The sequence below is a fragment of the Elgaria multicarinata genome, chromosome 2 (genome assembly GCF_023053635.1).
Source record: "Elgaria multicarinata webbii isolate HBS135686 ecotype San Diego chromosome 2, rElgMul1.1.pri, whole genome shotgun sequence".
Lineage (NCBI taxonomy): Eukaryota > Metazoa > Chordata > Lepidosauria > Squamata > Anguidae > Elgaria > Elgaria multicarinata.
In genome coordinates this window covers 107,168,965-107,193,019 of record NC_086172.1, presented here as the reverse complement: position 1 = coordinate 107,193,019, position 24,055 = coordinate 107,168,965, and the positions used below count along the sequence as shown (strand labels likewise).

Below are 24,055 nucleotides of genomic sequence, written 5' to 3'. Positions count from 1 at the left end.
CACTGTGAATACAATGATATAAAAGCAGTTACAGTTGATTAAAAGTAAAAATAGTAAAAAGTAAAATTGAATAAGCAGATTAAAAAAAATGCACAGGTCCCACTCATAAAAATACAAGATATAGCAAGTAAAAACATTGTCAGACATTAAATATCATCCCACACCGACAAGCAATTGCAGCAGCACAAAATTTAGCCACTTTGTTATTATACTGTATCTCCTAACTGGGGATTGACTTGCTCATATGTCAACATCATGTTCATTGATTACTCTGCCTTTAATCATCTAACTTGATTTTTGCTATCTCTGGTATTGTTGTGGTGGTTGTAATTACCATGTGGAATCATGACTCAGTGTGTCAGAAGCATTAATAGTTTGCAGAGCAATACCAATATGTCAAAAATTCCAGCTGTAAATAGATTCACTTTTTCTAGAGTTAGTATGATTAGCATATACTTTTTTTTGACACACAGTTAAATGTTCTTCCAGTCTTTGACTCATTGGCTGCACTCATACATAACAATAAGACAGGAATCATGCCTTATAACATCACAATGTAAACGAACAGTGCACTCATGAACACAGCCCATTTGCTCCTGCTTCATGCAAGTGGGTAAACAAACCAGGCAGAGATAGGTTTGCACGATGACCTGAGATTTTGATTGATTGCTCTCAAACAAGCAAGAAGTGTTTTTAAACCAGGACTTGTTAATGCCTTGTGAATCCTTGCTTCCTTGGGCACAAGAAACTATAATCCTAGGTTTGGATGTCACATTAAGCCAGGGTCTATGGACAGACACTCTTTCTCCTGAAGTCTCCTTTGCTCTGCTGAGGTCAGCAGAACTTCATCGTCTGAATCCAACAGAGAGACTGCAACAGGGCATTGAGCATTGTCAGGTAGTGAGGAATCTCAAGTGGCTTCTGTGCTCATCCCTTCACCCAGGTCTGCAACCAGCCATTCCTCTTCATCCTCGGAAGAATCCGAGGAAGGCATGACAGGCGGCTAGTATTGCTGTGAAATAGATTTCAGTTGGTGCTGAAAACAATTCAAATGAGTTGGTTAGTGTTTTGGGACTCGGGCCCCACCTCTGCCTTGTACTTAGTCTTTAGGACAGGTTACTTGTCCTTTGCCCTGCCTCCCATGGCAGCCATTTTTAGTAGTTCCCAGGACAGTTTCTGAAATTGCCAAATGTGCCCACGGCCCAGAAATGTAGCCTATCCCTCCCTTCAGCTTTCCCTGTCTGGTTTGTTGATCCACTCGTGCAAATGGAGTAGAGAACAAGGTACAAACAGGTTCTGAGCACTAGCCTGCAAATTGTTCAAATTGTGGATTAATACGTCAGGCTAGGGATACTGGATAAATATGAGATGGATTAAAATTATTAGGGATTTCTCAAAATCTGACCTGCGGAGTCCGCTGTGGACCAGCCTCCCCAGGCCACATGGTGTCTGTGGACATCCGTTTTTTCTTTTCTTTTTTACCTTCCCCAAATTTGCTCAAATTCCTTTGCAGGAACTCTCCCCCACACACACACCGTGCCAAGTTTCTGCTGAGACATATGCCATGCTGGAAAATATACAAGGGGGAAAGTGGAATGGAATGGGGGACAATACTAACCTAAACTATGTAAATTGTTGTGAAATTTCTTACAGAATTATATGCATATTTTTCTATATAAGGGGGCGGGGAATAGTTCAAATCCATCTGTGAAGGGATTCCAGAATGAACAACATTGCACAATCCACAAAACACACACAAGATGGATTTCACAAAATCTCGACATCCCTAACAGGATTCCTGGTTTTCCATTATATGCGAACCCAGCCACTGAATTAACAACGTTAGTGGGTGGATGTGAAATTAATTTACAGACATGAACCCAGAAATACAGTATGTTTATATTTGAAGGTAAAAATTATATGGGGCTTGTGAGCTCTTTTTCTGTATACAACTTGGATTTCATCCAGATGACTTTACCTTTCCTTGCTTGATTTTTAAACCTGTTTTTCAGAAACAGCAAGTCTATTTTGAGCTAATTTCTTGGTTCATATTGCCAAACAGTTGCTTGTTATGTCATGTTGCTCACTATGGTTTGCTAAGAGGAAAGGAAGAGAGTCATATAACATTTTGAAACTTGTACAAAGAGCCCTGTTTTTAACTTTTCTTTCCCGCTCCTCTCTCCCTCCTCCTTCCCCAAGGCCTACGATTGTAGCAAGCCAAGAAAGTGATGTCATGTCCAGTTCATGTTGAAAGTGTACATTCGTCCCCAGTTCTAAGTGTCTCTGGAGCATATATTGTCAACATTTAATTTTTGTGGTAGTGATTTATTAAACTTTGAAATAATGAAAAGTGTCCACATACAGAATGGGACAGTAAAATCCTCCAGAAAGCAGGTAGAATTTCTGAGTTACTGGAAACATGGTCTTAAGGACCCTACAGATTTTCAGTGGCTCTTCATCTATGCTGCTACAAGTATGTGCATTCATTTTGCATCTGATAAGCTTATTCAAGTGCATTCAGTCCATGTATACCATGTTCATCTTGAGGACATTCATCTGTCTTCCAGGCAGATGAGGAGAAAGCAAGCAAAGCTCAGGGTTCAACCCTACTTCGAAAAGCACTTAGGAGCTGAAGGTCATCAACTGGGAACAGCTGATCCTAAGACCTTTAGATTGAGATGTATTTATTTATTACATTTATATCCCACCTTTTCCCTCTTACAAAGAACCCAAGGGGTTTACATGATCCTCCTCCTTCCTATTAAGTCCAAATTTAGTTGTGATTATGCTCTGATTCTGGGAGATTTTGCTTCTTGAATTTTAATTGGAGAATGACCTGGGAAGTCTCATGGGCTTGTCCCATTCTAGTTCCCTTCAGATATTTAGAAGCTGCCTGCACAGCATATGGAATCTTCATTTTTGGAGGTTTTGTTCTTTTTGTTGACTCCCTGGCACCCAGTAAATAAAACCTAGAATGTGAATAGCCACACCACTTCTTTCTGTTTTGTTCGTTATTTTCTCTAACCTTTAAAACTTTCTCATTAATTTTAGAATGTAAAATTGATTGCAATGATTATTTTCTTTTTTCAGAGATGAAGTTCTCTGGGCTCAGACCCAGAAATAAACTTCAGGAGTAGCGTTTAACACAAGGGAGAGGTGAGCATTAGACACTCCCAGATTCTTCTCCAGCTTGGATCAAGATCCAAACCAGGGAAGACATTCTGGCATATTTCCTGTTTTCAAAAGCTGCTTCCAGGAAAGGGCACTTTCTTGCTTTTGCCCCTGTGCATCTCTTCAAAACAACCCCACCCCCGGCTACTACTTGCAAATCAGCAAAGATGTTTCTTAATTGCTTTGCCTGGTGGAGAGATTTGAAGAGATGGCCCTGGTAAAACTAGAGGCATGGGGCAAAAGCCTATGCCTCCACAGGATCTTTGGGGGTACCTTTTCCAAGCCATACATTGGCTCCCAAAAAGATCCACGTTCTTCCTCTTGTTTTTTTGTTTTGTTTAAATAATAATTTCCAAGTTAATTTGTGGTCACTGAGGGAGAGTTGGCCCATTTCTTATTTTTTCCCTGAACAGATATTATTGCATACAGAAGACATTCTCTGATGGAAGTGTCGTCTGCCTGTATAGATCCAGGACACGTCTCCTTCAACACGTCTAGCATATACATGCTTTTCAAATTTATTTCTGTGAATGCTTGTCTACTCTATAGGGGCTAACAGGCATCACAATACAGAGACAGACTATGTCCCGTAAGAAAGTGACTCACAAATTATTTGTGAGGAAACACCTTCCTGTCACAAGGCCAAATTCTACACCAGAATCCAGTTGTTCATGCTGAAAGAAAATAGGAGGATAAAAGCTCCCGGATACTCTGTTTCAGCAATCAGTACTTTCCTGGCATTTACAGCATATTCCTGTTCCAAGACCTTTGCCAGAGTCTGCAAAGCTCTGTGTGTGTGTGTAAAGGGAAAGATATAAAACTGATGAATGTAAAGACATCCAGTGTACTCAAATTTCTTACATTAGGGGATTTCAACGGGGCTATGCCTAAATGTCTCCATGTTGCATTTGGCAGTGAACAGCACTCTGGATGGCTAATGCTAAACTCAGATCATTTATCTTCATATCACAATTTTTTTATCAGAGCTATAAGGCTATCAAGTAGCTCCATAATTAGGAAATGTGGTGGAATGTACTGAATCTCCCCTGGAACCCATGGGTTTGTGATTTTTCTATCCATGAAAAGTGACCTCTCTGTAGCAACCTCATTAGATGGATGGATTTCAGAATTAAGTTCTGTGCTGCTTACTCATCAAGTGTCATAAGGATGAAATAGAAAAGTGTTCTCATCTCCACTAATATCTGCAGGAAAAAACCAAAAACAAACAGAACCCTGCATAACAAAGGAAACAAACCTCTAGGCTATGTATTCTGTTTTAGGACATCCGTGATTGTTTTCAAGTATGGCATGAAGAAAAATACACTCTTTTTTCTCTTGACAAAGGTGGCAACCCTGTTTCCTACTGAGAGTGCAATCCTGTACATGTTTACCCAGAACAAAGCCAGAAGAACCACTGAGTACAGTGGTGCTTGCTCTCAGGTAAACTGGCATAGGATTGCAGCCAAAGTAGATTTTGTGTAGACACAAGCTGCAATCCTATACATACTTGGAAGCTATCCTCATTGAACACAGTGGATTTAACTTTCAAATATTGATTGATTTATAAATTGCCTTTCAAGGCAGTCACCCTCACAAGGCAGCATTCAAACTAAGTGCACAATAAAAATAACAATATAGAAGCGAGTTCAAATCTATATTACACCCCTTAAAATGATCAGTAAAATTTCATCTAGACACAATGGTAATTAAAAAGAAGAAGATTGAAATAAAGATCTCTTACAGTACAAGCCTATTCATGGGAACTCTCCCACTGAGTTCACTGGGGCTTATTCCCAGTTAAGTGGATATAGCATTGCAGCTTTAAGAGCTCTTTTAAAATTCACCAGTGATGGGGAAGGACATTCTGTGGAAGGAACACTGTGAAATACCAGCATCCCCAAGCAGGAGAGGGAGAAGATGGAAAGATCACCTGCCCAGGTAGAAGATGAGAATGTTTTGTTGTCTGTTGCCTGTTTACCTTAGTCGACCCTGGTGCCCAGAAGGTCTTTCTTCCTAAAGTGGCCACGCTCATTCTTCTTCTTCTTCTTCTTATTTATTTATATAGCACCATCAATGTACATGGTGCTAAAAGGAATCTCCGCTTTAGGGCAGCGACTTTGGGGGTGCATGGAAGTGAGGGCCACCTACTTGTCTGAGAGAAGGGAGGAGAGAACTGATGCTCTTTGTTTTTTGGTTCAAAATTTTGCCCATCTGTATTTTACATCTCTTTCAACTGATTGGGCCATGAAGCTTCTATTAGCTGGCAGGAGAGATGAGTTTTGAAAAGGATTGGAGAGATGGAGGGAAGCGGGGAGCAGCCATTTTAACAGGACATGGCAGAAGGGATTATGCAGTGGGATGAAGCCAGGATATTATAAGGGAAGGAGTTGCAACAGGATATTGATTGCTCCTAGATGGAATCTCAGTTAATTAATTAATTAATTACATTTATATACCGCCCCATAGCCGAAGCTCTCTGGGCAGTTTACAAAAGTTAAAAACAGTGAAAGTTAAAAAGTATACAAAATTTAAAACCATAAAAATAACAAAACAACAGTATAAACAACAGAATCCATTTAAACAACCACAGCTCACGAAACCTTAAGTGGCCTTGGTGTCTTCTTCTGGCAAATGTCAGGTTAGTGAATGGGAAAAGAGCCTTTCGGCACTTGATCCTAGATGTCCACGCTAACCTGGCTTGTGTAACAGACCTAACTGGATGAGACTATGGCTGTTTCTACTCCTGCCTCCCCCCGCCCCCCGGATCATCCTGGAATCATCCCTGTGCACATGCAAATGACACACAGGAGATCCCGGGAGCAGGCAGGGATGATCCCTCCATTTTCCTGCGATAACCCTTAGATGTAGAAAGGGCCTATGTATGTTTCTCCCAGCATTGCCCACCTAAGTTCTCTGTACAGCAGCTGGCAAGACTTGGGGGTGGGGAGGGGAGGTAGCGTTTCAGTGGTCTATTGCAATTCTATCCCCCTGACAAGGTGTCCCATCTCACAGTCTTCCAATTTTCAGTGTATCTGAAGGTGGGTGTTTGAGATAAAATAAGTATTCTGCTGTACTACCTTCCCAACGGTCTCCCTTCCTGAGCTTGGTGCTTGAGTTTTCCCCCACCCCAGCTAGTTGTGCTGGGGAGCTTCAACAGACATGCTGAGGCTGCCTTGTTTAGAATGGCTGAGCACTTCATGGCATACCATTGGGTATCTGGACCCTCTTATTCAGCAGGGCACACGTTCTGCCTTGGTTGGGATGATGGTGATTTGGCTGAGGAAATTACTGTAGTTCCATTGTAATGGACAGATCGGTATCTGGGGTGGTGAAGTCTTACCGGGACTGAGAATCTCTGGCAGGGGTGGAGAACCAATTAAACTGGTCTGACCTTAGAGGCTGATGAATCTAAATAGTTTCCTGATGGCTCTTGGGTTTTTTTTCTGTCACCTTCTTAGGTGATGTTGTCGAAGCCCTGGTTGACCTCTGGAATGGTGGAAATGGTCAAGGTGCCTACTCCTACTGTATAGAACCAAATGAGCTCCCTGGCTTACAAGAGAGCTGGGGGTGATGAAATGTGTAGGAGGAGGCAAGAGTTATGTTGGCAAAAAGCAAAAACTTGGAATGAGTTTGGCTGCATCTTCAAGTTTGGGCAGGCTCATCTTGGTGCATAAAGAAAACTAGATCTGAAACCACTTAGGACTTTAAAGGCCCAAACCAGGCCCCCAAACAAACAGGAAACCAGTGTAACCAGTATAGAAGAGGTGTAATGTGCTCTGGCTATTTGCCTGCCCCCAAACATGTATTCTTGCTTCAACATTCTGTACAAGTGGAAGTTTCCAAACCACTTTTTAAAGACAGCCACACATAGACTGGGTTCGGACAACAAGATAGCCCACAATGGATTAAATATTCATTGTAGATTATTTAACCCATCATGGGTTATTGTGTCATGTAGCAGGTGTTTTTTTTAACCCACAATGGGTTATTTTGTCAAAAGAAGCCACACCAATAACGAACAATCTGCAGAGTGGGTAATTTAAACCATCATTGGTTATCAACTTCCACCTTACCAGGATTTAGTCTGAGCCTGTTTGCCTTCATATACTCCAAAATTGTACTTGGAAGAAAAGGATCTCTAAAGGCTTTAAGAAAATGAGAGAATGATCCACAATACTTGCCTGCAAAACCGGCACACTCATTTTTCATACTGGCTTTTTTCACTGATGCATGTGTAGTTAGGCTAGTTTACACACTTTGCTGATTAACCCTTTCATTCAACTTCTGTCTGAAAGCTGCATTCAGTGGCTAATAGGTAGCCTGTGGCCCTTTATCTCATTGTATGTATGATTCCATGCAATTAGATTGGCTTAAGTAGTCTATGGATCTCTGCATGGGTCAGTCTCCTCTAAAGTAATGCAATTTCGTGTGCAACTGAATGAGATTCCAAAAGCAACCCTTTCAAAATGAAGTAGGCATCCTAGCCAGAGTCCCGTCCCCCCACTGGAAGAATTGAAAGAGCGACATTGTGTTTTTCTCATTAATGTTTTACGTTTTCAGGGATTTTTTTTTTTTTTTATGTGGGAAGCTTTAGCGATTTACCAAAAACACTATAGACAAATACAACATAACCCTCAGCAAGAGAGCATAGCACAATGGCCCAATGGGCTCCTTTTTTCATTATTCTAACATTGCTAAGCAACCAAGGACATATTGCTTTGTATTGTGTGTGGCATATTCTGTCATTTTTAAAGCGCCCCCCCTCCCTTTTAAAAGCAGGGTCATTATTTGGGACCAGAATTAATGGATTCCAAGGATATTATGACTTTCTCAAATCATTTCTGTTTCCTGGCACATCTCCTCTACCAGGTCAGAGCAACCACGCAGCTGAGGCTCGGCTAGCTTCAGACTTCTCACTTACAGGTTTAATTAAAATTTCCAGCCAGTTCAATCTGTCATTCCTGTTTTCAAAGCTGCTCCTGCAGCAGAAAGGGAGCTTGAGTGTGCATTTGCAATTTTGAATTACATCTTCTCCATCGTTGCCTTGATATGCATAACCCTCGGTGACAGCAAAAGTAGACGCCTGTACAATGTTCAGAACAATTTTAATTGGAAGTATTTGGTGAAATGGAATACTTGTGAAAAGCTCTGAAAACCACTTTTAGGGGAATCCAGATTCAGTAATCTCTTGTGGTTATTATACACATGTGTCCATTTTCCTGTCCCTTTCACCTCAGCCGAAGGGCACCTCCTCTCTTAGAAGTTCATTTTATTTAAGAAATTTATTAAATGCCTCACAAAATAGGCTTTTTAAAAAACAATAATGATACAATAAAAATAAAATCACAATAAAAACAATTAATATAAAAATAAGAAATGTTCCAACACAATATCACATTCCATTCCAGGAAGTAGGATAACACAATATTGCAGGAACTCCGATAATAAAACATAAAAATACTAAAATATTATTTAAAACTTTAAAAGACTTTGATTTTAAAAAAAGAAAAAGCTTGGGAGAACAGGGAAGTCTTAACAGGTGCCAGAAAGATAGCCATATGGGCATCAGGTGAGCTTCCCTTGGGAGAGGGTTCCAGGGCTGGGAGGACTCCTACCAAAAAGCCCTCTCTCTTGTTGCCATCTATTGAGCACTTGAAGAAGGCCTTCTGTGGATGACTTTAAAGTATGGGGTCCCACATCATGTAGAGCTTTATAAGTCAAAAGGAGAACTTTGAATTGGACTCAAAAACGAATGGGCCCAGAAACTAATGGACTTCTACAGCTCAGTAACATTCAGACATGGCAAATAGAGCTCTACACAATATTCCCAATGTGGGCACACCATAGACTTACATAATGGTATTATGAATATGAACTTTCTTTTAATAGTCCCCCTTTTCTTTTAATAATCCCCAATATCAAATTCGCCTATTTAAACTACCACTGCAAAATGAGTTGACATTTTCTTTGAGTTATCCACCAGAATTCTAAAATGATGTCCCTGGAGAGTCACAGTCTGATTAGATGGTATCGGAGAATATGCGAAGCTGAGGTTATTTCCCAGTGTTCTTCACTTCACACTTGCACTGAATGTCATTTTTCATTTTGCTGCCCATTTACCCAGTCAGTTCCCTTCTATCATCATCATCATTATGTGAAAAAGTAAATGAACTTTCCTCATTAACCTTTTACAATCCGTTATCATAATTCTCTTTGCAGTCTTTTATTTAAGTCAGCAGCCTAGGCTCTAACCCAGAGGCCTTTCTTTCAGTATCCAAGAGTTGCATGTTTACACTGGGAATTCGAATACCACTGCACAAACAATTTTAACTCCCCTGGTTTAAGAGAAGCATGCCTTTAAAAAAAACCTCCAACTATTGGAAGTTCCTCTTTGTACATGGAGTTACTAACATAGATATCTGGACTCTGACCCACTTACCTGGGAGTTAGCCCCATTGTACCCAATGGGACTTGTGTCTGAGAAGAATTGCACTGTTAATGTCTCCATAGATTATTTTTTTTTAAAAAAAATGATAGTGGCTTTCCTTCTGTGAACAGTACAAAGTTCACATGATGGAGCTTTCCCATCTTACCATTACCTCTGCAGATGTAAAGTATCTTAAGGAATTGACCCATTTGATTCAAGAATACTGTTTGGTCAGGGTCAGAGACTAAAACAGCAAACTTTTGCACTGAGCAGGTCAAGGAGAAACACTTTTCCCCATGAACATATGAAAAATGAATGATGGCTTTGCTGACTTGGCCTTTATTAAGAAACAGCCCATCTTCTGCACACCAGTAAGAGACCGCTGCATGGTGGCATCGTGGAGATGAACAGGTTTCTAGATACTTCTATGTGAGGAACAGAAGGGCCAAATGTTTATGGCAATAATGGGTTGGTGTGTGTTGTGGTGTGCCTAGCCCAACACTCATCCAGCAGAGAGGCATTGGCCTTGTTTGCATGAACACTGAAGCTCACTATGGCTTATTTAAGCAACAGTGGGTAGCGGCACATGCTGGTGGCCATTTTGGGTGGTTGCCGTGGTGAGTTGTTGACATGGTTAACAAACAACCCACAATCCCTGGGCTGTTTTAACCATGCCAACAACTCACTCTTACCAAGTTTGGATGTCATGTTAAGCTATGGCGACTACCTGCCTTGACTTGAATATTCAAAATGGTCACTGGCATGCGCCACAACCCACTGTGGCTTAAATTCAAAACACATACAACAGCAATAATAGCAACAACATTAGGACTGCTATCGTATACATGGAAGTTCCTCTGAAACTATGTGACTTCCTTCTGAGTAAAGAGGTTTGGGCTGTCAGCGACTCAGATTCACATTCATGGAATAAAATAACATGATGGCATTAAAAATGTTTAACGCAACATATGTTAAACATTAAACAACAACAACAACAACAACACAAGACCAGCTTATCCTCCAGCAGCAAATATCCATCTACGTGGTGTGTAGAGAAGCTTCCCTGGGCAGCTGATACTTTGGGTTGTGTAGAGGACAGCTCTTGCTCTGCACTCCAATCTATCTCACTCTATTGAAGGCTGGACCATGTGCCAAAGGAAGCATTCAAAAAACCAGTTTTTGTTTATTGCAGCTTCTCTTTTGAGTACAATAGGTATATCATAGTAACAAATGTTTTGAAGGCTATACATTCGGGACCTCTGGGGATTTCTGACCAGCAATTCACTGTGCTGTCTTCCAATAATATTCGATAAAGGAAGGCTAGACTTGGTTGGCTCGATTGGTCTAAAAATACCATCCTGTCTTTCACAACACTTGCTGGCTTTAGATTGTCCGAGTCCTTCTGGCCTGTGTAACTTGTACAAAGAGCATGTCTGCCATCCAGTGGTAGGTTTCATATTTGCAACGCCTTTTGCTTAGCAGGAATGTGAAGGCCTGTATCATTTGTCAATCTCAATCCTGCAAATTTTGTTAAAAAGTTGCGGCCTTCTTTGTACTTCATCATAGTTTTTGTAATCTTTGGCAAGGGATTGACAGAAAACAGAACATCTTACTATCCCATTGTTGAAAGGCTTTATAATGCTGCTAGTCAGTGGGCCATGCATTGACCCACTGACTACCTTGCAGTAGAACATCTGCTTTTGAAAGTACTTTTGAAAGTATATTAGGAAAGCAATTGTCTACTACTACCTTACTGATGTGAGTAAGCTTTTTATTTTTTCCTTTTTTGAGGGATACTGTGTAAGTTATCATAGTGAAGGAATATCAAATCATGTTAGCAGTAACAGATATTTTTGATCATCATGCAACAACCAAAATGAACGTGCTTGACTGTAATTTCTTTGTTGTCCAGGTTCTGGAAGCAGTTTTATTCTCAGTTCCTTTTCTTATAATGTCTAACATGGCTGCCACACACTGGGTTGACATTTCATTGAGCTGTCCACCACAAACTCAAGATCTCTTTCTTGTTCAGTCAGCACCATCTCAGATCCCATCAAGCTGTATTGAAGCTGTTGTTGTTTTTGCCACAACGTGCATCACCTTACACTTGCTTACATTGAACCACATCTGCCATTTGCATGCCCACTCTCCGAGCTTGGAGAGATCCTTTTGGAGCTCTTCTCAATCCCTTTGTGTTTTAACAACCTTAAATAATTTGGAGTCGTTGGCAAACTTGGCCACTTCACTGCTCATTCCCAATTCCAGATCATTTATGAAAATGTTGAAAAGAATTGGTCCCATTACTGATCCCTGTGGGACCCCACTATTTTCTCCCCTCCATCAGAAGAATTGACCATTTATTCCTACTCTCTGCTTTCTGTTTTTTAACCAGTTACTGATCCATAAGAGGACCTCTCCTCTTATTCCATGACTGCTAAGTTTGTTTAGGAGTCTTTGGTGAGGGACTTTATTAAAAAACCTTTTGGAAGTCCAAGTAAACAATATCCACTGAATCACTCCTGTCTACATATTTGTTGACACTCTCAAAGAATTCTAGTAGATTAGTTAGACAGGACTTGCCTTTCCGGAAGCCGTGTTGGTTCTTCTTCAGCAGGACCTGCCCTTCTATATGCTTACTAATTTTATCTTTAATAATGCTTTCAACCAATCTACCTGGAACAGATGTCAAGCTAACCGGCCTGTAATTTCCCGGATCTCCCCTGGATCCCTTCTTAAAAGTTGGTATTACATTGGCCATCTTCCAATCCTCTGGTATATCATTCTGTCATACAGTTTGTTTATACTGTTGGTATTACTCTGCTTTCCAGTTAATTCTATTAAACACCTGCTATATTCTCAGGCATTCAACAAGAAACACATTTCCTGAGACATTGGCAACCTTATATTAGTAAGATGCCATCTCTGAGCATTACTATATATAAAAGAGCACAGGAAGGAAGTGTGCTGGCCCATAAAGAAGGCAAACAGTCTCAGTATGTAACATCAGGAGGCTAAAGGGAGAAGGGGGTGAATGGCTCACTTAATGGAGAAATGGCCTGCGAAGATAACTTGCAAATGAAAAATATAAGTAGATGTTGGAAAACGAATGCTGTAGTATTCCCCAGGAAGTGTTCCAAATTCTAGATACAGTTTCTTTAAGCTCCTGCTGTTGAGATCTGACTCATTCATAAATGATGCTTCCCTTTATTGAAAATAGACATTTCCCTATTGCAAAATGGGCACTAACCTGGATCTGGAATGGAAGACTTTAACTTTAACCCCAATTCAGCACTTCAGAAAATGACCCGCTTCTGTTTGGATCAATTCAGAGGCTGTCCACATCAGCTCAGGTACATGCTGAGATTTGGAGCACTGATACTTTTCAACTAGCTCTTGTGCATCTGTTCACAGAGCAGCTCCACTGCCAGAATTTCTTCTCCTAGTGCATTTCTGGATCCAAACTGATAAAATCAGGAAACACAAAATGAAGCTATTAAAAATCAAGAGTCATTATTGAAAATGCTACCCTTTGTGCATCTTACACATTTCTCTTAATTCATTATTGTCACAAATAATGAGTGGACACTTTAATTATTATTGTTTGGATTTGCCCACTTATTTCATACTGATCAGATCAGTTTTTATTCATTGAGTTTGGAATGGTGCCAATTTATTTCACTGAAACAAATTGCTCAATTATTTTTCCTATCCCAATTCATGGAAGACAAATTTAGGACAGACCGAAGGAAGTATTCAGTGAATAGTTAGCATATTGTAGTATATTCCCACAGAACGTAGTGATGACCACTAGCTTAGATGGCTTTAAAAAGGAGTTAGACAAATTTTATCATGATGGCTAAAAACAAGCTACCGATGATTGGCTGTTGAGGACAAACAATAAGGCATCATGGCTTGCTTATGAAATTCTCAGGGTCAGCTTGCTGGATGCAGTTGGAAGCAGAATGCCGCATTAGATGAACCTTTGGACTGATACTGCAAGGCGGTTCTCATAGTCTTATCCTGGACTTCCTTTGGTTTTTAGTAAAATTCCTTTAGCTGGAGAGATGTTATGGTATAGGAAAGAAGACACCTGGCAAAGAAAAAGTGAAGTTTGACTTACGAAAAAAAGGGGGAGACCTTTTTATAGATCCTACAAATGCTTTAAAGACCCATTGGGGTTTCCATCGTGCCAGTGAGGGAACAGCTCTGATGAGGGCACAAGGTAAGACGGTGAACTGAAGTGAATCAGGATCAGGATACTGGACAGGGATTCTTGGCTTGGCAACAGGACCATGGCTTGTAATTCTGCAGCTAAGGTAAGAGACAAGTTGCCTCAGTGCTGGCCTGCAGTAACTGCATTGTATAGCCTGGCGAGGGAAATTTTTCTGGGAGCTCCACCTTGCAAATACTGTGGCTACCTGTCTTGAAGGCTAGTGCCTCTTATTTTCTTGCCATTGCTGGCTTCTTCTGGGCAGAGAGTTTCTAAATGGCGATTTGGTTGGGGAAAACCCTACAAGGCCTTCCTCCTTGCTTGTTGGATGAGTCTCGGAGGGCAGCAGCACATGCCCAGGATTTAATGGATGAGGTGTTGAACTCCCTGCTTGGGAATGACCAGGGAGGGAGTCTGACTTCTCCGAAGAACAGCTGCTGCTGGAAAACTCAGTCTCTGAGGGTTCTTGGTCCAAGACCCTGACAGGTATTAATGGGTATTTCGGCTGACATCATTCAATTTAACTTTCCATGTTTGTGTGTGAATAGTGGGGTGCAGAGGGCTTTCTAATGCAACATAAATATTTCTGTTTCCTCTTCAACCAAAACTCTTTTAAGAAGCAAATGTTCATATTTGAAATAAAAACAGCCTGCCTCAGGTAAAGCATTCTTGCATATCAAAACTTAAAGCTGCTGACACTTGAAAAATAGCTGTAAGAATCTCAATGTTGCTCAGAACTGCTTGTGTATCTAAAATGAGTGACATGATTGGGAGGGAAATGCCTTCAACATATAGTTGTATCACATTTCAAAAGTCCAAGCGTTTGTTCCCTGGGTAGAAGGGTGACCTCTAAAGGTTTGCATTGATTGATCTACCCCAGAGCTTATGAATCTTTCATTGAGGAGAGAAATGGCATTTCCTTTAGGCTATGAGACTCCTTTGAAGTCAAGCATCTTCTGTTGTTGTTCTTGCAGCCGTACCTAATTATTATTATTATTATTCCATCTTATTTTATTATAGAAGAATTATTTATTATTCTGCTGTTTCTCAGATTGAAGAGTAGAAACTAGCAAAGCAAATTTTATCCATTTTTGAATTCAATGTGCCCTACAAAACATTTAGCTAAAATCCTCCACTCGTTTAGTTTGCTTAAATTTCATTGAATTCAATTGGATTTTAGCAGTCTCACTGTTGCAGGACTACAGCTTTTACAAATTTGGCTTCACATTTGCCTGTCTTAATCCTACTTTTTCTTTCATAAAACACTGAAGCAAGGTAACAAAAAGGCTACTCAGAGCCATAGCCATTATTGTTTTTTGTATAGAATAGTGATGTAACATGCCTTGCGGCCTGCTATATCTTACTAAGGACCCACAACCAGTTTTTCACCACATAAATGAGTTCAACTTTCTATGAAGTTGTGGATTTTTTTGGTTACAATTGGTTTCATGGAATTGGTTTCATTGGCGCATGAGATACCTCCATAGACTTTGGATGATCAAACAAGGTTCACATCCTCACAATGATTTTATTAAATAGTGATGACTGCCCATCCCCACCCAATTGCTGTCAACAACCACAAAAAGCCACAAGACATTTCTGTTTTCAAAGCAACACAGGGACACTGAACAGAGCTTTTGGCAGGCCCTTGACATTTAAGGTAGTGATATGTGAGTTTGCTTTCTGAAGAGCAGTAATATTTCAAAACACTGAGTGGCGATGTCCCCTCAGGGATTGATAACTTTCCTCTTCTTTTCAACGTGCATTTTGTGGGGAAAGATATATGTTGTATTGAATGGTGGCTACTGAGTTTCTGGTAAATGCCCTTGGTTTACAGAATAATCCTATGGAAGTTTAATCGGAAGGAGAAATCTAGAGGGTGAAATCCATGCTAGCACACAGTGGATTCCTGGGCACGCTTATTCAGAGAGTCTGCCAGCAGAATGGACACTGCACCCCCCATCCTCATCCCACAGTCTCCAAATATGTTTCGAAGGGATGGGCGGCTCTCTGGAGCAGACCTGGAGAGGTGCAGGGGGAGGAGAGGAAGGGGAAGCCACTTTGGGTGAGCATATGACCACTTGTGTGATGTTGCATGTCACCCAGAAGTAAGCCCCACTTTGTACAGTAGGACCTGTTCCTAGATACGTGTGCATAGTTTTGCAACCTTAATGGCCAATGGCTACTTCAAGTCACTGGAATTTGTGTCATACTCCATTTGCAGTCTTGAATTTGGGTAGGAAAAAAAGAGAGAGTGGGGAAACAGCTTTGAGGTTTAGAACTGTAGGCTAAGGGTAGATCCTATTGTGCCTGGGTACTTGTGGGAGTGACTGCTTGTGCAACAGGGCTTTCTCACTTTTAAAAATAAGCAGAAATGTGCAGAAACAATGGGGCAGGTCAGTGGAGCTCACAGAACGGAGCTCCAATGACTTGTTCCAATGCAAAAACAAATGTTTCCAGGAGGGCAACGAGGATGATCAGGGGTCTGGAAACAAAGCCCTATGAGGAGAGACTGAAAGAACTGGGCATGCTTATCTTGGAGAAGAGAAGATTGAGGAGAGACGTGATAGCACTCTTCAAATACTTGAAAGGTTGTCACACAAAGGAGGGCCAGGATCTCTTCTCGATCATCCCAGAGTGCAAGACATGGAAGCCAGATTCCGGCTAGACATCAGGAAAAACTTCCTGTTAGCGCAGTATGACAATGGAACTAATTGCCTAGGGAAGTCGTGGGCTCCCCCAGACTAGAGGCATTCAAGAGGCAGCTGGACAGCCATCTCAGGTATGCTTTAAGGTGGATTCCTGCATTGAGCAGGGGGCTGGACTTGATGGCCTTATAGGCCCCTTCCAACGGAGATCACTCCCGTGAGCGCAACGAAACCAATGGAGGTGGAGCAGACCCAGTGGACACTGCCCTAAATATCTCTGATAGTCCAAAGCAGCTCCTAAGATACTGAGGTGCTGGACTGATGTTGTTTTAAGATAATGTACTGCATGGTTGTACGCGTTCTCTATCTGTTCAATCTATACATTTGTTAATACAACAATAACAAAAGGCAGCACTATAAGGCTTTTTTACACTCTCCACACAAGGAAATGAACCCTGTAAAGCTGCCTGTAGAACTTCCTAGTACTCAAGGAAGTGTGGAGAGTGAAAAAGTATTATTTTAAAAAAGGAAGATCAAGCTAAAACTTAAAGTGTTGTGACAATAAGAATTTACTACATCTAGAGATGTTTTTTCAAGCGACATTGTACTGTAGGACTAGGGTGACATCACCAAAAAAGAGGACACTGATTTGCATAAAATGCATATGCATATTTATATGTATAGATGCAAAATTAGAAATGATTATTTTATTTTAAATAGAAATAGAATACATCTCACCATAATGGGGGAGATTATGACCAGAAAACTTGTGTGCCTGCTCCGTCTGCTCTCTAGGTGCTACCTGTTGACCTCAAGGCCCCTGTTCTCTCTTCTGATGGATTAAATACAACTAGGCTTGGCCTAGGCAGTCCTTCAAATAGAGGACTGTCCTCTCTAGAGTATGACACACGGCCACTGTATGTGCACCAGTTAAAAGAAACACTAAATGTAAAATGAATGAGATTTCTTGGGAAAGGCTGTTCTCAGCTAAACATTGCAGTTGCTTCTTAGGCTTCAATTTTCCACTCATTCATCTTGTGTATCATTAAGTCTTTTTTATTTAAAAAGTTGGTTACCAAGTTCCCAATAATGCAACATCCCAGTTCCTTTGCATTAAGCATTTTCTATGTTTTGTGCCTTTATGGTTGCTATATATGTTTTATATTGTATAATTTTATCTGTACGCTGCCCTGAGATCCTAGTGATATAGAGTGGGGGTACAAATGTTTTAAATAAATAAATAATGGCCATAAAGAAAAGAATCCTCCAAAGCAGTGGTGGGAAACATGTGACCCTCCAGATGTTGTTGGACTCCTATCAGTCCCAGCCAGCATAGGAAATGTTTAGGGATGATGGGAATTGTAGTCCAACAACATCTGAAGGGCCATAGTTTCGCCACAACTGCCTAAGGGTATAATAGGATATGAAATACTGCTTAGCTGAACATTTTGATTATTCCATTTTTGGCATTTCATGGGGGTGGGTCGGAGAGAAACAAAAACTCTGGTAAAAGGGGCTCGGTGAGGTGAGAATTTCAGAAAATGCTCTCCTTGGGGAGGGAACAGGTTTTGTTAAGTGTATGAAGTTTTGAGGGGTCTTCTATTTATTTATTTTAAATCACTCCTGGCACTTCCAGGAGCCCAGTTCTTCCTGTATGCCCATTAGAGAGAAAAAGGTCACATGGTTTCCAATAGGCATTCAGGAAGAACTGCCGGGCTCCTCCGAAGGGTGTTGTTGTTGTTGTTGAATAGAAGATTTCTCAACAACTGGCTACACTTTAAAAAGGTATGCGGAAATGCTGTCCTCCTCCTTGAGGATTCTTTGAAATTCTTCCCCTCTCTATGAAAGGCAGAACAAAATGCTTCTTTTGCAGGGAGAGAAAAAGTTCCTGAAAATAAGGGGCAGGATTCAGCACAGCACTAGTATAAAGTGATGTCAGTCTATTTTACAGAGGATGTATTCCACTAAATATATGTGAAAAACTATATACACACACACATTTATCTTTGGCATGCTCTATACGTCGTAAGATGGAGGATGATATACCTATTTCTTTATTCAAATAAATAGCACATCTCATCCCATTGGCTTGTAGTAAATAGCAACAAACCAAAATGCACTACAAATTTACATTGAAATAAAATAAACATTAAATAAGGTTAGAGTGACTCTTTGTCACTTTAAAGAAGTTTCTAGTACTTTGTTTTTTCTTCTGTTGTGCCAAACCAGGGACAGTAGCTGCTAATACGTATGTGGATATATATATATATATATTATCATGTCTATCAATGAAAAAGGGATTAGTCTTCTACACTAAGTTCATAGAATCACAGAATAGCAGAGTTGGAAGGGGCCTACAAGGCCATCGAGTCCAACCCCCTGCTCAATGCAGGAATCCACCCTAAAGCATCCCTGACAGATGGTTGTCCAGCTGCCTTTTGAATGCCTCTAGTGTGGGAGAGCCAACAACCTCACCGGGCAACTGATTCCATTGTTGTACTGCTCTAACAGTCAGGAAGTTTTTCCTGATGTCCAGCTGGAATCTGGCTTCCTTTAACTTGAGCCCGTTATTCCGTGTCCTGCACTCTGGGAGGATCGAGAAGAGATCCTGGCCCTCCTCTGTGTGACAACCTTTCAAGTATTTGAAGAGTGCTATCATGTCTCCCCTCAATCTTCTCTTCTCCAGGCTAAACATGCCCAGTTCTTTCAGTCTCTCTTCATAGGGCTTTGTTTCCAGACCCCTGATCATCCTGGTTGCCCTCCTCTGAACACGCTCCAGCTTGTCTGCGTCCTTCTTGAATTGTGGAGCCCAGAACTGGACACAATACTCTAGATGAGGCCTAACCAGTTCTTATTAATGCTGTCACTGTTATATACTGTTTTTCTTGTTATCACATGTTTTTTAAACATACTATGAAAAGGCCTTCTCCACAGTGAATCCCATCTGCTTCTCAGGTGCTTTGAAAACACAGTGGTTGAGGGGAGGCCATGTTTACATGAGCTCCCCATCATTGTTTGATGTTTTAGCATTGTGGGGAGTCACAGAAGCTGTTGCTGCATCAAAAGTACATACATATCCTTCACAGGGGAGCTGTGCAAATTCCATGCCATGAGCCCTCAGAAATGTGACTCATTTGTACACATCTTCTGATGCTTCTGGGTCATATACAGCGTTACCCACTATCTCATTATTTTTGCAATCTTTGGGTATCTTTGATAATATCTCAACAGTTCATACAACCAAGAATGCAAAGATTTCTTTCATTTTATACTGTCTCTTTGACTGATGTAAACAGTAAAAATGTTGCCTTATTTTATTTCCCCCCTTAGATATTGCTGCCATTGTGGCTGTTATGTTTATTTTTTTCACACTGATTCCCTTAAACTAATTCAAAAGGCGTATCTTGTAATGAAAGAGCCCTCTTGTGGCAGCTTTCCCTCAGAATACACAATCCAACAGTGAAGATTTATGTGGCTCAGAAGCATTTCCTGGAATTATTATACAGTTTTAAAAAACCCTTGCTTGGTTTTAATGTGCTCAGTAGCTACATTAGGCGACCCCCCCCCCCCCCCATGAAACACAAGTACTAATCTGTTGATGTTCTAGATTCTTCTCTACCCCTTTTTTTCTGGCTTTCAAATTTCTCCTTTATGAAGCTAGTCAATAATATTCCAAAAAGCACATTAATCAGGCCTGTTGTGGAAATATTTTAGGGAAATGGGTGCACTGTTTTCATATTAGAGAAGTACAGTATGTAGCTGAGGTACATGTTATTTAATTGCCCAGCTCTGGATCCATTTAAAACATATTTAGAAAAGCAATGGAATTATAGTAGCTGATTGGTGGGAGATTCAGGACAGATAAAAAGAAGTATTTTTTTCACACAGGCTACCAATTTGGATGGCTTTAAAAGGGGGTTGGATAAATTCCTGGAGGGGAAGGCTGTGAATGGCTACTAGTCCTGATGGCTATGTGCTTCCTCCAGAATCAGAGGCAGTAAGCGTATATACACCAGCTGTTGGGAACATAGGTGGGAGGGTCCTATTGCACTGTGTCCTGCTTGTGGGTCACTGGTGGTTGACAGCTGATTGGCCACTGTGTGAACAGAGCGCTGGACTAGATGGATCTTTGGTCTGATCCAGCATGGCTCTTCTGATGTTCTTCTTACATTAAAAAAAAAATAGCCTGCTGGTCCATAAGAAAGCTTGCACTATGTTTTGTCGCATTTTGGTTGTTCCTAATGAAGGTGTTGCTCAACTGTGGATCTGGGATATTTTCCCTCAAAGGCCAGCACACTATCTCTGCTTTTCATATACATTTTTTTTTAAAAAAGCACATGTTTAGATATTCAGGGCAGAATCTACTAGCAGAGAAAGATGATTTTATACTATCTGAGGTTTGTATTCTCTCCAGTCACTTGGAATCTGTATGTTTTGTCATAAGCAAGTGGTAGATATGAGTTATAGCTTGCCTTTGTTTTCACAACAGTGGCCAGCTGTTGGTTGGAGAGGCGGGTAAGAAATTATTATTATTATTATTATTATTATTATTAATAATAATAATAATAATAATAATAATTATTGGTTCTTTGTCTCAAAATGCTAAGTGTAATCTGGTACTCGCAACACCTACCTGTGACTAATTCAGTCTGCAATCTCCATTTTGAGATTGGGTCTAAACTGGCCCCAACATCTGGGGGCTAATTTGGAGGCTTTTCTGTTCTAATTTGGGGGCTTTTCTGTTCTTCTTCTATATTGTTTGTTTTAAACAGTCTATCCTGGTGAAGACTTCTGCAGAACTCAAAAGCTTGCATAATCTTTTGTGGCATTTTAGTTGGTTCAAATAAACATATTGCCCAAGAATGAAGCACAGTGTAGATGTAGTACAGTGAATTCAGGGCTCATAAAGACATAGCAGTGGCACTTTTATTAGCAGGGATGCTAGTATCATCTGCCACAACCACCCTCAGAATTCCCTCCTCCCTCTGAGCGTAACTGCACTGCTCATAGTAGCTTGGGGGTGGGGGTGAAATTTTCCCAGAAAAAATATTTTGGGGTCCCTTGGTCTTGCATGCACAATTAAAACACATTCACTTAACAGCTGGTAGCAAATGAATGCTGGTTTATTGATATGGATCAACACAGCTGCCTGCAATTTTGGACTCTCCCTGGTGGCATTGCTATAGAGACTCTCATGGTAAGCTTCAGAATTTACTGCTACACTACTGGTGCTCAAGGGGAATGATGCAGAGCTACTCCCATCACTCACAACACCCATTTCTGAGGTGGACAATTCATGCTGCCTAATGGTAGGGCCAACCCTAGGTTCCACAGAAGATATAAACCCTTACCCCATGTGTGCCATTCCTCTTATATCTCATAGTAACCCAGGTACCTTAAGGCTTATTCATTCTCCTTTGTCTTCCAGGAAAAGCCAGCTATAGGTTCTGTCCCATGAACCATCTTCTGTTCAGTGTGGGCCTGTTCAGACAACACACTAAGCCACGGTTAGGGCCGCTAACCCTTTTGCAGCAAGTGGTTAGTGAGCATAGTTAAACTGTGGTTATGTAGCCACCATGATTAGGAAATACGCCTTTCACATGACAAGCTAAGCCATCACGGTTAGTTCAAAATGCTTAACCATCATGGCTTAGCGTGTTGTCTGAACAGGTCCTATATGGAGTTTTGAATTACTTCTAAATTATTTTTACTCAGTGAAACTCATTATGGTAAAGCCTGCGAATATATAACCTAGATTTTAAAAAATATCCCCTTAGGATGGTGCTACATGTCTCAGGTCCAATATTGTCAAGGGGCAACACTGAATCCTTCTATCACCACCACCTGTTTTGAAGCATTCTTTAACAGCAATTAAAAGTTCAATCTTTTGCTGAAGAAGCTAAAACAGATAGTGAGAGGATGTGTTTCTCCCTTTCAGCAGCCATTACAGCTGGTAGGTTACCATATGGAATGGCAAAAGGTATACTTCAGGCCACCACTTTATGATTTTTAGGTGCACATTTTATTGTTTTAAGTAAATTCTTTAAAATAAAATAAAAATGTAAATGTGAGTGAGACAAACATGTCTTGGAACACATGTTATATGCAAATAATGGAATCAACCAGAGTTGTCTGTCATGTAATTTGTGAAATAGTCTTAATTTGCCAACACTGAACTTTTTTTAGTATTGGGTTCCTACTCCCAATGATTTCAAATGGATTGGAACTTCAAATGTCAATGCTGCCCTTCAAGCCTTTCCCTTCTTTTTGTTTCTTTTTGCTAATACAGATGCTCCACAACAAACATGTGATGGTTCGTGTAGGAGGAGGATGGGAGACATTTGCAGGGTACTTGCTGAAACATGATCCATGCCGAATGCTGCAGATCTCTCGAGTGGATGGGAAAACATCCCCAATCCAGAACAAGTCTCCGACCATCAAGGACATGAATCCAGACAGCTACTTGGTTGTTTCTGCCCATTACAAAACCAAAAAGGAGATTAAGTGAAATTGCCTTCTCATTTCATTGGGGACTCTGTATATGTAGGCCCACGCTATCTTCTCAAGTGTAGTCAAATTAGTTGGCGCTTTTAAAGGACTTCTGAAAATTACACGCAGACTGGAAATGACAACCCATTTTGTGGATTGTTGAACTGTAGAACTATTTATTTCTAGTACTGTACCTTTTTATAGCAAGTTACTCTTGATAGGTTAATTAACTACAATCAGATTTTAAAAAATAAGACATATATTTTTAGCCAAATTATTACTCTTTGAATGTATTCTTAGAATGACTTAAACAATATGACTCACATTAAGGTAATAAAAATGTGATATATTTGTATGAAAGACATCTGATGCCCAATCATTTGCCCAAAGCCAGAGTTATGTGTAGCTCAGTGGGAGAGCACATGCTTTGCATGCAGAACGTCCCAAGGTTTGATCTTGGTTAAAAAACAATGATTTAACCAAGGTTTGATCTTGGTTAAAAAACAGATGATGTGGTAGGAATGGGAAAGCTCTCGGTCCAGTGTCCTGGAGCCAAAACGTGGCTAGATAGATAATCTGACCTAGTAAACGGTCCTTCCTCTGTTCTGATGCATGGCAAGCTCCTAGGCTTGTAAGCTGCCTCATTCATGGAAGGGACCTGATCTGACCACAACTTGGGTGGGGTGGGGGGTTGCTCATTAAGTTTCTCCGCTGAAATTAATAGGACATCTCTTACAGCGGGGATGTTTCTTGCTTGCATCTAATAGCTCCTTCCTGCCATTAAATGGAGGATCAGGGTGACAGCAGGTTAACTGTATGAATCATAGAACAGTAGAGTTGGAAGGAGCCTATAAGGCCATCGAATCCAAGCCCCTGCTCAGTGAGAGGAAAATAAACTATAGATTGTGTGGGGACTGGTGGAAAATACCAGCTCTTCTTAACATCTGTGTATTAATGCCAGAATTCTTGTTTTAGAGGCTGCAGCTTTTTCCAATCAGGAAAAGAAAACAAGCATGTATTAGTTGTGTATTTTATAAACAAAAATACCCACCACCATACAAATAAATGTACGTGTGCAATTGTAAGCTATATTAAATGTTTTTTTACCGC

At 40.6% G+C, this 24,055-nt stretch overlaps 1 protein-coding gene across 2 annotated transcripts in view; it reads left to right on the top strand.

Annotated features, from left to right (window-relative positions):
• GAS2 (growth arrest specific 2) overlaps window positions 1-23,168 on the top strand; it is a 145,703-nt gene extending 122,535 nt beyond the window's left edge. For both annotated transcript variants that reach the window (XM_063117356.1, XM_063117357.1), the window contains exon 8: window positions 22,746-23,168. In XM_063117356.1, the coding sequence (XP_062973426.1) occupies window positions 22,746-22,964 (219 nt within the window). In that variant the 3' untranslated portion in view covers window positions 22,965-23,168. The remainder of the gene's footprint in view (window positions 1-22,745) is intronic.
• Window positions 23,169-24,055: the final 887 nt, after the last annotated feature.